Source organism: Taudactylus pleione, unplaced genomic scaffold (genome assembly GCF_031769625.1).
Source record: "Taudactylus pleione unplaced genomic scaffold, aTauple2 ptg000110l, whole genome shotgun sequence".
Taxonomy (NCBI): Eukaryota; Metazoa; Chordata; class Amphibia; order Anura; family Myobatrachidae; genus Taudactylus; species Taudactylus pleione.
The window spans coordinates 947,281-959,983 of record NW_028284512.1 but is presented as its reverse complement, the minus strand read 5'-3'; the positions used below and the strand labels follow the sequence as shown (position 1 = coordinate 959,983).

At 45.0% G+C, this 12,703-nt stretch overlaps 1 protein-coding gene across 1 annotated transcript in view; it reads left to right on the top strand.

Moving 5' to 3' along the window:
- Window positions 1-12,703, top strand: part of NR5A1 (nuclear receptor subfamily 5 group A member 1) — a 184,826-nt gene that overhangs the window by 32,652 nt on the left and 139,471 nt on the right. The window contains exon 4 of the mRNA XM_088471140.1: window positions 2,905-3,551. Coding sequence (XP_088327266.1) covers window positions 2,905-3,551 — 647 coding nt within the window. The remainder of the gene's footprint in view (window positions 1-2,904; window positions 3,552-12,703) is intronic.

Genomic DNA, 12,703 nt, shown 5'->3' with positions numbered 1-12,703 from the left:
CCAATGTGAGAGTTTACTGCTAAACTCTCACATTTTCTAAACTCTCACCCTATTACATTTGGCCCATAGTCCCCTCCATCACTTTACTAATCAGCCTACACACTGACCCTACCATGAAATGAATAGCTTGTTTTACATTATATCTCCTACCTCCTCATATCCTCATACACCTACATTAAAATATCAAATAAAAAAACCTCTGCAACGGCGTCAATATGTGAATCAGGCCCTTAACAGCTGACCTGGCAAAATTGGTTATAACAGAATGAAATGTTTGCTTTCATTTTGGATTATAATGGCAGTGAGACTCAAAGCCTACTATCAGAGAAGATGGAGGATACATTCGGTTATGGTTGTAAAATGTGGCTGGACAGTACATTGGTAAGCACTCCACTGATCCAAGACTCTCAATAAACTGTGCCCCTACTATTAGTGAAAAGTATTAGCTATAAGCCCAGGGGAGAATTCAAGATTATGATACAATGGTTGTGTGGAGCAGGGCGATTTGTGGTTACATTTCATCTTGAATTTGTCCCATTAGTTTTTTTTTAAAGAGAAAGACCCTTCAAATTGGACCTAGTGATCCAAAAAAGATCCACATTCTAAAGTCTAGTTTGAGTACTACGTCCAGCCAAGTGATAGAAATCTGAGGGCCTCATCTATTAACGAGTGGTATTCTGGTTATCACTTGTTACTAATCTTACATGGTGCTCCAACCAAATAGCTCCTAACTGTAATTTTCAAACACATTGGATGGAGCATCGTTTAAGATTAGTAACGAGCGATAACAAGACTACCATTCAGTGATAAATGAGGCCCTAAGTATGGGAATCCAAATGAGAAAAAGACAGTAGAAGACATTTCTGGGAGCTCTAAGCTTTCCTGTTGCCTCAAGGGAAGTCATATAAAATCCTCGTCAAAGCCCTGTAGAGGTAGCAGAGTTTGGGAAGATTAACCATCTCGGCCACTGAATATTAACCGACTCAGCCATGATATATGTTCTTTCAAACATGTTCTAAAATTAAGTTAAACAGATGGCAATTAATTGCACAAAATTCAGAAAACGGCAAAGGTTTAACCTAGGTCAGAGGATCCCCAGCACGGTCCTCAAGGCTCCCCAACAATTCAGGTTTTAAAGATATCTATGGTTGAGCACAGGTGGTTAAATCAAATTGACTGAGGTACTAATTAAGCAACCTGTGCTCATCCATGGATATCTCTAAAACCTGAACTGTTTGGGAGCCTTGAGGACCGTGTTTGAGAACCTCTGACCAAGGTATTATGTAGAAGTCAGCCTTTTAAATAAAAAATTTAGACGCCATTTTTTTTTTTTTAAATATTGGTTGCAATACTGTATATATGGTTTTAGATTTGTAAGCAATTCTATGGAGACATGACCACATGTGATAAAAATGTCAAGAATTGCCTGAGGCCAATATGAAGCCTTCAGTTACCCTACAGTTACCAACTCTAAAGCTGGTCACACATTTACCAATTACTAGTTAACCCAACATGGTTGATGGATCTCACATAACCCAGCTGACAGAAAAAACAGTGGTAAGAAAACTTGTTCAGTGGGGTTGTGAGGTCATCAGCCATCCTTGGAGTCAGGGGCGTATTTATAATGGATGCAGGGAGCACACGGGCCCCTGGATCCAGGGGGGCCTGCACCACACACCCTGCACACATACTTTTTTAATACTTACCTCTCCCAAGTCCCATGGAGTAGCGGTACACAAAATGCTTATAAAATGGCCACCGCAAGCATTTTCCCGGCGTTTTGCAGATGCGCAGTAGGAAATCACTGGGAAATTGGCTGCCGTGCCATTTTCCCGATGACCTATGCAGTAGACTCCGGGCACACTCTAGTGCCCGTAGTCTACTGCTGCTGTCAGTTCACTCCTCTTTTAATACACCCCTGCTTGGAGAAAAGGTGTACACAGAGTTCTGCGCAGGGGCGTCTTTATAATGGGTGCAAGGTGGTGGTGCACATGGGCCCCTGGGTCCAGGGGGGCCCAGACCGCACACCCTGCACTCATAGGCACTTATACTTACCTTTCCGCAGATTCCGGTTTCCTGCTTTGCAGTGCCGGAACGGGTGCCATTTTACCGGAGATACACGCATGCGCGGTAGATTCTGGCATGAAGCCAGAATCTACTTCGCTGACAGAGAGGAGGGGGACCAAATGGAGGTTTCACACGGCCCCCTCCTCTCTTAAAACGCCCCTGGTTGTACGCTGATGCTGCCGCAGCTGAGAGGTGTGCTAATACTACATCCGCAGAAACTTGTATTGAGACATTCACAGGAGCCTTCGTGGCTGTCCGAAACTGCTTACACAAACGTGCATCGGAGGCAGGTCAGGCAAACATCGACTCCTTCAGTGAGTCTATGGTCGTGCAGCATTGCTGCCGTACCTGAGTCCCTGGAGCCATGTTATCTGCGTACAGGATCACAGACACTGCTGGACACACTCCAAAAAAGGCTGGAACACACCTCAGTTTTAGCCTTCACTTTCCGTTAACAGCCCCCCCCACACAAAACATTAGCTTCCTGTCAATCACTTGTGAATGAATCCTCATTGCAACCGTAATCGCCAAACATTCGCCTCGCATGCACATTGTAGCTGTGACGCATGCACAGACCACCGATAATCGCTCAACTGCGTGAACATCAGAATAGCGTACAAATCTGAATCAGGACCACAGTTTGCAGTTTTTATGTTATCATTTCCACAGTATCAAAGGGCTCAAACCAGAAGTGATCCATTCACAAATGTTGATATATCTGAATGGTTAATTAGAAGCCTTCTGTTAAGCAATAAAAAAAAAATGCATTTACATTATAGGGCATTTACATTCTTTTAAACTTGCGTAACACTAAATCTTGTGCTTTTTTTTGTATAGCTGTGCGTGCTGACCGAATGCGAGGGGGGCGCAACAAGTTTGGGCCTATGTACAAACGAGATCGTGCCTTAAAGCAGCAGAAAAAAGCCTTGATCCGTGCAAATGGCATTAAACTGGAGACTGCTCCACAGATTGTGTCTCCAGCTCAAAGTGACTACACAATTGCCAGCAACATTCATACTATTCATCCTGCATGCAAGAACTTGCCTTCAAATCCAGCTCCCATGACACCAGTTGAATATGATCGAAGCCCTTATGGACCTCCACAACTGGAAATGACTATGCCCAACCATGCTCCGTTGTCTGGTTACCACTATTCTTCATTCCAGAGTCGAGCTATCAAATCTGAATACCCAGAACACTACGCAAATATACATGAACCAGTCCCTGCAGGACCTTATCTGTATCCTGATCAGTACACCAACAGTTCTCCACCAGACATACCTGAAGTGATCCTTAAGTTGTTGCAGCTGGAGCCAGATGAACCCCAAGTGAAGGCAAGGATATTATCTTGCCTACAGCAGGAACAGAGCAAGAGTCGGCATGAGAAGCTCAGCATGTTTGGTTTGATGTGCAAGATGGCTGACCAGACTCTCTTCTCCATAGTAGAGTGGGCACGGAGTTGCATATACTTTAAAGAGCTTGAGGTAATTTTTTTTTTCATCTAAGCAGCTTGAATGAAACTTGACATATCACCAACATGTAATGGAGGCAGCAACTTTTTTAGGATGGTTGAGGGACCAATTCAAAAATGGACACAATGCTGATGTTTTCACAATTGAGTGATTATCTGTGGTCTGCGCATGCATTACAGATATCGCTCGCTGTGAGGATTTAGTCACAAAGTAATTGGTAGACAGGGACAATTTGTGGGCAGTAACGGACAGTGGCGTCCGAGGTGCAGACTCCCCCTCACTGACAGGAGTTGGTGCTGCGCTGTAGCATTAGGTGCAGCACTTGGCTTCTGTCACTGAGGGAGCCGACTGGCACTCCACACAAGGACCTCCTGCAACCCCCCTTTCCCCCAAGTAATAGACACGGGGGATCGAGACGCATGGCCACGCCCCCTTCCCACATAGCCACAACCCTTTCTCATATGGCGACACCCCTTTTCGGGCTGAGCCACGCGCACATCGTCCCTCCCCGCACCTGGTGACACCGCGGGGAGGGAAGCCACTGGCAATAGGGAAGTGGTGACTCAAATGCAGATGTGCTGCAACCATTTTTGGGGCATGTCTTTGCCTGCAATTGCGATCCCTTACGCAGTAAAAATGGCGTCTCAGTTCCTGCTGCCAATCTGCGTGACCATAGGGTTGCTCAGAAGTCCAATAACAGACTGATCTGCGGCCGAGCTGAGGGCCTGATTCAGCTTTGGGAATAGAGTGAGAAATAGCACTTAACTGTGAACCTGGACAAACCATATTGCAATGCAAGGGGTGTAAATACATACATTTTTTGCATGTGGGGTAAATACTGGCTGCTTTTGAATGTAGCCCACAAATACTGCACAGCTTTATTATTACTCTACAATTTAGATATCAGTTTGGACACGTCCCTCCCAAATCTAAATCTCTCTGCACATATCACATCTGCCCCACCTGCAGTGCAGCATGGTTTCACCAAGATGATCAGTTGAGAGAGAGATCTCACTCTATTTCCAAAGCTGAAGAAGGCCCTGAGTCTTTGTGCGCAGTTGCTCGGCTATGCGAAGCCGCTGGTGGGCTCTTCAATACAAATCTCAGCGGCTGCGATGTTTGCATATCTTCGCACAGCCGCTACGTACAAATTTGCGACTGCAGCGGCATTAGCGTCCATCTCTGTATCAGGCCCTCAGTCTATAGCTGATCAGTTCACTAGAAACTAGGGTCATCATCAAAGATTGAGGAACTTTGTAATATTAAATTGGGTCCTCTGAACTATTGCATTTTTATAGAGATAAGGAGTATACACTTTGTGGGGCGTTCGTCCGTGATGTCATTAGTTCTTATTGGATCGGTAGGCTGAAGGAGCCATGAGTAGTTGATGGGTCAGCAATGTGATATTTGTATCTTTGCAGTGCACACAGATTACAAAAAATGCTGGATACAGTATATGATTAATTGTAATGTTTTGTGGTGCTATGGACTGAAATTAGTGGGATAGCAAGGCATGAGATGTTCCTGGTGCATGCTGGATGGTAACTTTTCCTGTCCCTATCAGCAACACAGCTGCATGTTCCTATGAAGGTTACAGGGACATCAGAGTATATGGGGGTGGGGAGTCACAGGAAATATCCCAAATGTAATATAAAGAAAAATAGTGTTGTAATGATTGACCTCAGAGAAATAAGACCACTACTGGGGGCACTGCAGAGGGGGACCACTACTGGGGGCACTGCATAGGGGGGCACTGCATAAGGGGCACTACTGGGGGCACTGTATAAGGTCCACTACTGAGAGCACTGTATAAGTGGCACTACTGGGGGGCACTGTATAAGGGGCACTGCATAGGGGGGACCACTGCTGGGGGCACTGTATATGGAACACTACTTGGGCACTACTGGGGGCATTGCATAGGGGGACCACTAGGGGGGCACTGTATAAGGGGCACTACTGGGCACTGTATAAGGGGCACTACTGGGGTCAGTATGTAAGGGGTGCTACTGGGGGTACTGTTTAAGGGGCACTACTGGGGGCATTGTATAAGGGGCAATACTGGGGCACTGCATAAGGGGACCACTACTGGGGCACTGCATAGGGGGGGACCACTACTGGGGGCATTGTATAAGGGGCACTACTGGGAGCACTGTATAATGGGCACTACTGAGGGCACTTTACAAGAGGCACTACTGGGAGCAATATAAGGGGCACTAGCACTACTACATGGGGCACTGCATAAGGGGCACTGCTACTGGGGACATTGCATAAGGGGCACTACTACTGGGAGCATTAAGGTGCATATGGAATGGAATGGAAAGGAATGTACCCAGAGTGACGAGAAACGGTGGTGTGTCATGTTGACACGCCCCGATTTTATGTGGCCATGCCCCTTGCAGCATGTGGCCACGCCCACTTTTCACCACATGCACCTTAGATGCGCACATATGGGGGGGCTCCATTTTTCATCTTGCCCTGGGCTTCAAATACCCTAGTTACACCACTGCTTAAAAAGCATTCCACCTGGTTTTAATTAGCCACAGAACCTGTGTAATTCATGAGTGTCCCGGTTTGAAGGGATAGTATGGTAAGTCTAGGTTAACATACTGTTAATAACATTGTATATTGAAATAATTTTTTATTTTGTAATTGGGAGCTTTCCCGTGTATTATGATGAAAAACTTTACGCATCTGAGAAAAGCTGTTCTTTGAGCCTGCTGGAGATCCTGTAGCATTCACTGGTCCAATGTTGCTCTCCTAAATACTTCCTACAGTTGCCTGGTTCAAACAGGAAATGGTTTTGTTGATCCTCTTTCCAATACACATGGCTGGAAGTTAGAAGCCCTGCTAAAGTAGCATTAATAACTTGCATCAACGCTAATCCCATTATTTTCCTGATAGCATAGTGTGCAATATCAGATGAGGAAATCAAGGATGCTACTGGTACATTACAGGACTCAACCCTCTTGCATAGCTGGGAGCGAGGCCACATCATGGGCAGTAAACTGCACAGAAAGAGAGCTGATAGAGGCATGCCACTCAGTATGGGGGCGTGCATTGAGCACTGATGGACACCTTGGATGTGTCATGTGACCAGGAAGTGCACCACAGTGTTTAGAGATTGGAGCTTAGTCAGTAGCAGCAAAAGTAGACAGTGTTGTAGGTAGGAGAATCAATGGACACTGAAGCTTAGTGTAGTGAGGGGAGAGTTACAGTGAGTAGGGGGTGAGACAGGCTCCCAACACTCAAACCCATCTCCATATGTGCCTCCACAGCCATTGACCTCACCCAGGGCCGGCTCTAGGGGTGTTCGACCAGTGCGGTCGCACAGGGGCGCCACCCATAGAGGGCGCATCCCTCCCCAAAATCCCGATTTCAGCGGGACTATCCTGTCCCGCTGTTCCACCCGTGGGCCGAAGTTGCCCGTGGGTGGTCAAATCGGGAGGTTGGGGACCCCCACTGCGCGTGGCATTCATTCACTGACGGGAGAGGGCTGGGGTAAGCCCAGCCAGTGACAGAGGGTTGGGCTTTACCCCCAGCCTGATGTTATTTGGAGGCGCCTCCAAATAACATAATTTAGGGGGTGTGGCCTATGGTAATGAGGCCACACACCAAATTTCGGTCGCAGGGCGCTGTTTAGCGGGCCGGCACAGGGTGCTCAGACCACTGGAGCCGGCCCTGACCTCACCACACGTCACTGGTGCGGGCCATGCTCTGGCTGCAATTACTTTCTCTGGCGCGTGCGCAGATTACAGATATGCGCTGGATTTGTCTACATTTGGACTTGCTTCAGACTCAGAATTAGTCCCTTTGCTTCAGAGCAGGCACTATCCTATCAATCCAATTCAATATTTTATTCGCTCTTATCATGCATTTTTCATGTGTTCAGAATCAAACCAAATGATGTTTCCTGAAGGCAAACCTTTGTTTCAGTAGTTCCAGGTGCTGTCAAATCTGTTGTAGTGAATGAGAGGAATGAGTGAGGCAGGATATGAAAGTGTAGCTGCTGGCTGGCTTTTACTGAGATAAATAGAAGCTCTGCAAATATACAACAGATAAATAATGCTATCATTCTTTTGTTGATGCTTCTTACAGTTAAATGCATATTATTTATTATATGCAGACAATCTATAAATGTATCTGGTTTTTTTGTAATTATTTATTTTTACAAAACATAAAACAAAGTATATGTTTTAAGCAGTATAAAAGTAACGAATATATCGGGGCATATGTAATAGGTTGCGGACTGCAGCAGCTGCGGGAACTCTTTGCGAGTCTTCCTGTATTTTTAAAGCGGCAACCTATTACATAAGCCCCATCATCAATATAATAAGGCTAAAAAAAAAACTGCGACAACCATATGCAGGATGTATCCTGTAAATGATTTTTATGGCGGTGTTTCCAGTTTTTCTTATTATTAAGTCTTGTGCTATGCTATGCAGAACAATGTGGTTTATTTTGAGTACAATGTGTACACTTTAAACTGTTCCCAGAAGGCTCATCTAATCCACGTTCGCCTCTGCATAGTCTTTTAAATCAGAACTAATCATTCCTTTCAGTCATCACAAAGACAAAGAAAATACATGGCTAGTATAGACATTTAACTGTTGCAATTAAATTGGATAAATGCATGCAATACTGGGCTCTCTTCCATCTTGGGGGGACTGTACTTCCTTTTGATATGGCTCCAAGGCGCCGTAGATGGTGGGCCTCCTGCTGAGAAATAGATAATTTACTGTGACATTACATTTGGATGTTGGAACCTATTCTATTTAGATACACTGCACAGCTCAGTTGCACTATAGTTGGCATTGGTGTCATGTGTCCAATTCTCTACCAGGTCCGTATTGGTGTGGAGTTTGTACGTTTTCCTCATATTGGATTGGGAATGACAAAGATTCTCTGTAAAGCGATGCACTAAATAATGGCGCCATAAAAATTAACAATAATAATATGTCTTGGTGTGAGAACTTTCAATTGCACATTGTGATTTCTCAGAAATCTGTCTATACCACAGGTTCTCAAACTCGGTCCTCAGGACCCCAAACAGTGAATGTGTTACAGGTCTCCACACACATTCATGAGTTAAATAATTAACTCCACATGTTGATTTTTTAAAATGTGTCGTCCTATCCCACAGATCCCTAAACACACTTGAAATTTATCAAACATATTCTTAATGGCATTAAATGTCAGATTGCTCTCCATTGGAAAAACACTACTTCGCCCTCTTGATCAGCTACGATCCATGCAATCTGGTCAATGCAATGCTAGAAGCGCATTACGGTTACTCTTCATGATATACCCGACCACTTTAATAAAACCTGTTCACCATGGACTGACCACTTTGATCTAAGCCACCTCGACACACCGGCTAATTTGTGCCCAATTTAGTGGATGTGTGTCATGGCTAGAGATGTGCGGTTCGGTTCTCCAGAAATCCGAATCCACCCGAATTTAGTGAATCTGGGTAAATCCGAGTCGTGGTTCTAATCTCCTGAGGAGATCCGGGTCGCGGTTATGATTTTTTTGCGGTTCGAAATTCGGATTTTAAATCCGAATTTCGGGTTTTGGATTCATAAATTTCATGATTTTAGCTGTTTTTAAAACTTTTTATTTATTATTTATTTAAAAAATCAAAACCAAAACACATCCAGATCCAAAAACTTGAAGGTGATACAGATCCAAAACCAAAACACGGGGGTTGGCGCTTATCCCTAGTCATGGCGCAGTGACGCTCCCTCATACCCAACCTCCTTCTCTTGCTTCTGTCTTCTCTTTCTTCTCTTCTTTGAATATGTTCCCCCTTCCAACCAAACTCGCTCAAAGTTCTTTTACTGATCAGTCGATACTAAAGGCATTGTGTAATAGCTTCTGTCTATTAGCGCTACATTTTTAGGAGGTTTTACCATTCACTCTTGTCTGTTCTTATTTGGGAACTAGTTTTCTCCATACCTCTTATGTTACTGTGAAGCTTTATTACTGTTCTGCACATTCTCTATATTTTCTTGCTGAAAATCTGTAATAAAAATGATCTAAAAAAAAAACTAAAGGAGGCTTTCAACTGCAATTGTATATTTATTATATTATAGGACATGAACAACAATACATAAAATTGTCAAAACAGTACCAATAATAATAGTATTAATAATAAAAATAATAACTGTCCTGTGCAAAAATATCTGGAAATTCATAGACACATAGGGGTATATTTACTAAAGGTCGATTTTAATCGATATTGCTCAATTTAAAATCGATTCAAATTGATCAAATTAGATGTTGTGTTCTTGAGGCAAAATCACACATTTACTAAGAGTCAATTTTTTATTTATTTTTTAAGTATTAGTAAATGTGTGATATAGCAGCAGAAACACAACATCGATGTTGATCGATTTTAAATCGATTAAAATCGACCTTTAGTAAATAATACCCCATAGGGCCTGAATGAGAGACGTACAATAATGCAATCAAAGCTGCTGTGCAAAAATAAGCTTATGCATGCAGCCACCTGGAAATGTACAAACACACAGCAATGGTCGCAAATATCAGCCATCTGAGTAATCCTACGGTCACACAGAATGGCCGAGGGAACTGGGACTCTGGCACCAAGTTTTCTACATAAGGAATTGCAGTAGTATGCTGAGACACGCCCCAAAAAACAGCAGCGACACCTCGATTTTGCAGCTTCACCTCGGAACCGCCCACAAACGGTCCCTGAATGTCAATCACTTTGCAAAGAAATCCTCACTGCAAACAGCATTGCTAAGGTATCTTTGCACGTACGCAGTGCGACCGCGATTCAAGCACAGTCGGACGATAATTGATCAACTGCGTAAATATCGGAATTGCGTCCACATCTGAATTAGTCCCATAGTTAGTATCCCGATGATATAAGATGCTAATATTGTTAGTTTTGTTGATTCAGACCCGGTCGCAAGCGCTGAGCGCTCGCAACTGGGCTGATGGTGGCCCAGAGCGCATGCGCACGAGGGAGCCGGCTCCGTCATGCGCATGTGCGAAACCCGGATAGCGAAGGGCAATCCGTTGCTCCGGGTCTCGTCCCAAAGGGGACATGCAGTCGATGTTGAGTGACAGCACGCCCCCTTTGGTGGGCAGGCCGGGGGGGTGGCTGCCCAGACGGAGACATTCCCATGAGAACGCCTACCATCTGGGAGCGGCCCCACTGACATCACAAGTGATGTCAGTGGGAGAGCTTTCGGCTCTGTTTGAGCCGAAAGCTCTCTGGGGCTTGCGGCCACAAGACCCTACCACCATCATCATGGCCGCTCGCTATAGCTCTGGGTGGTCACCCACAGCTATGGGAGCAGCCAGGAGGCCGTACTAAAAAAAAAATAGACCAGCCCTGATTCAGAGTGAGTGCTCTGTCAGAGCATCAGGCTGTGAATCAGGACCTGAGTTCAGAAATATAAGCTGTTAGTTGCAAAAAGAATGTTGGCAGCATTAAATGGACTCGGAACTGATAAAGAGAAACTTTATAGACGTTCATTGAAGTTCACAAAAACTATTAGTAGCAAATGTATATAAATAAAAAAACTAAAAAGGTAATGCTATCGTTGTAGTGATTTGTAGCGGGGTCTATAATAAAACGCTTGCCCCTTATTAGCCTGGCTGCGATCCACTATGACCGGCACAGATCTCTTTCAATCATTTGCAAAAAGCCTTACATTCTATTGCAGACCACATGTAAAAATGAATACATACTGTAAAACAACACAAGACCCAGGACTGAGCCGCGAGGTCCTCAATTGGTAACCAGTCCTTTGGCCAAGCTTACACAATTGACTGCCATTGGAAACCTGCAACATCCTATCTCTTGTCAACAATCCAAACCTTTATCAATTTCACTATCTTGGAGTTACATCGTAGTATAGTCAGTTTGAATGAATGTTTTGTGTGAAACAGTATCAAATACTTTGTTGTTCTTTACTGTTGAGAGCTGTGGGGGTCATTCAGACCCGCTCGCGAGCGCAGGACGCTCGCAAGCGGGTCGATGTTCCAACACTGTGCATGCGCACGATGGAGGGAGCTCCGTCTTGCGCATGCGCGAGACCCGGCGAGCGACGGGCTCTCCATCGCTCCGGGTCTCGCACCAAAGGGGGCGTGCTGTCGATGTTGATTGACCTTTGGTGGGCGTGCCTGCCAGACGGAGGCGTTCCCATGGGAACGCCTACCGTCTGAAGCTGGCCCCACTGACATCACTAGTGATGTCAGTGGGAGTGATTTTGGCTCTGATAGAGCCAAAATCACTCCTGGGCTTGCGGCAGCGAGACCCTACCGCAGGGTCTCCGTCGCAAGCCCGATGGTCGCGATGGTCAAGACCATCGCAACCATCATCATGGGCGCTCGCATATGCTGTGGGTGGTCACCCACAGCTATGCAAGCAGCCAGGAGGCCGCTCCATTTTCATGGAGGAGGCCCTGATTCAGAGCGAGCGCTCTGGTCAGAGCGTTCGGCTCTGAATCAGGCCCTGTGTACGTTAATTTGATGTCCTGTTGAATGATATTTTAGGCTTATCTATAATGAAAACTAGGAGCGCTATGAGTAAAAAATCACATAAATTGAATACAATAATCTAAATAATGTGACATATATGTATATCTAAGGTGCATCAATAGATAAGTGACAATATGTCATAAATTAGTGGTCACATTTTAATGCAAATTCAAAGATGACTGTGGCCACAGCAATATTACGAAAAAAAACCAACAGCTAAAACAATCACTGCCTATATATAGTCCTGTATAGGTCAGTAGAATAAAAACCAGCGCTTAGATGTATAATAAAAAAAAGATATGCTGTATAGGATTTGTTTAGCTGTATAATCGAACTAAACATAGCGCTCCTAGTTTTCTTGCTTATGGTCAGGGGCGTCTTAAGAGAGGAGGGGGCTTGTGTGCGCTCCCCATGCGGGGCTCCCTCCTCTCTTCCCGGTGGCCGGCAGCCGACTGATGTGGTTGGCCAGCCACCGGAGCATTACTAGACATCGGGCACAAGAGTGTGCCCGGAGTCTACTGTGCATGTGCAGAACACTGGAGAAATGGCCGCAGCGGCCATTTTCCGGTGTTCTTAGCAGCGCTAACACCCGCTGCGGGACCACAGACAGGTAAGTTTCAAATAATATGGGTGCAGGATGTGCCGTGTGG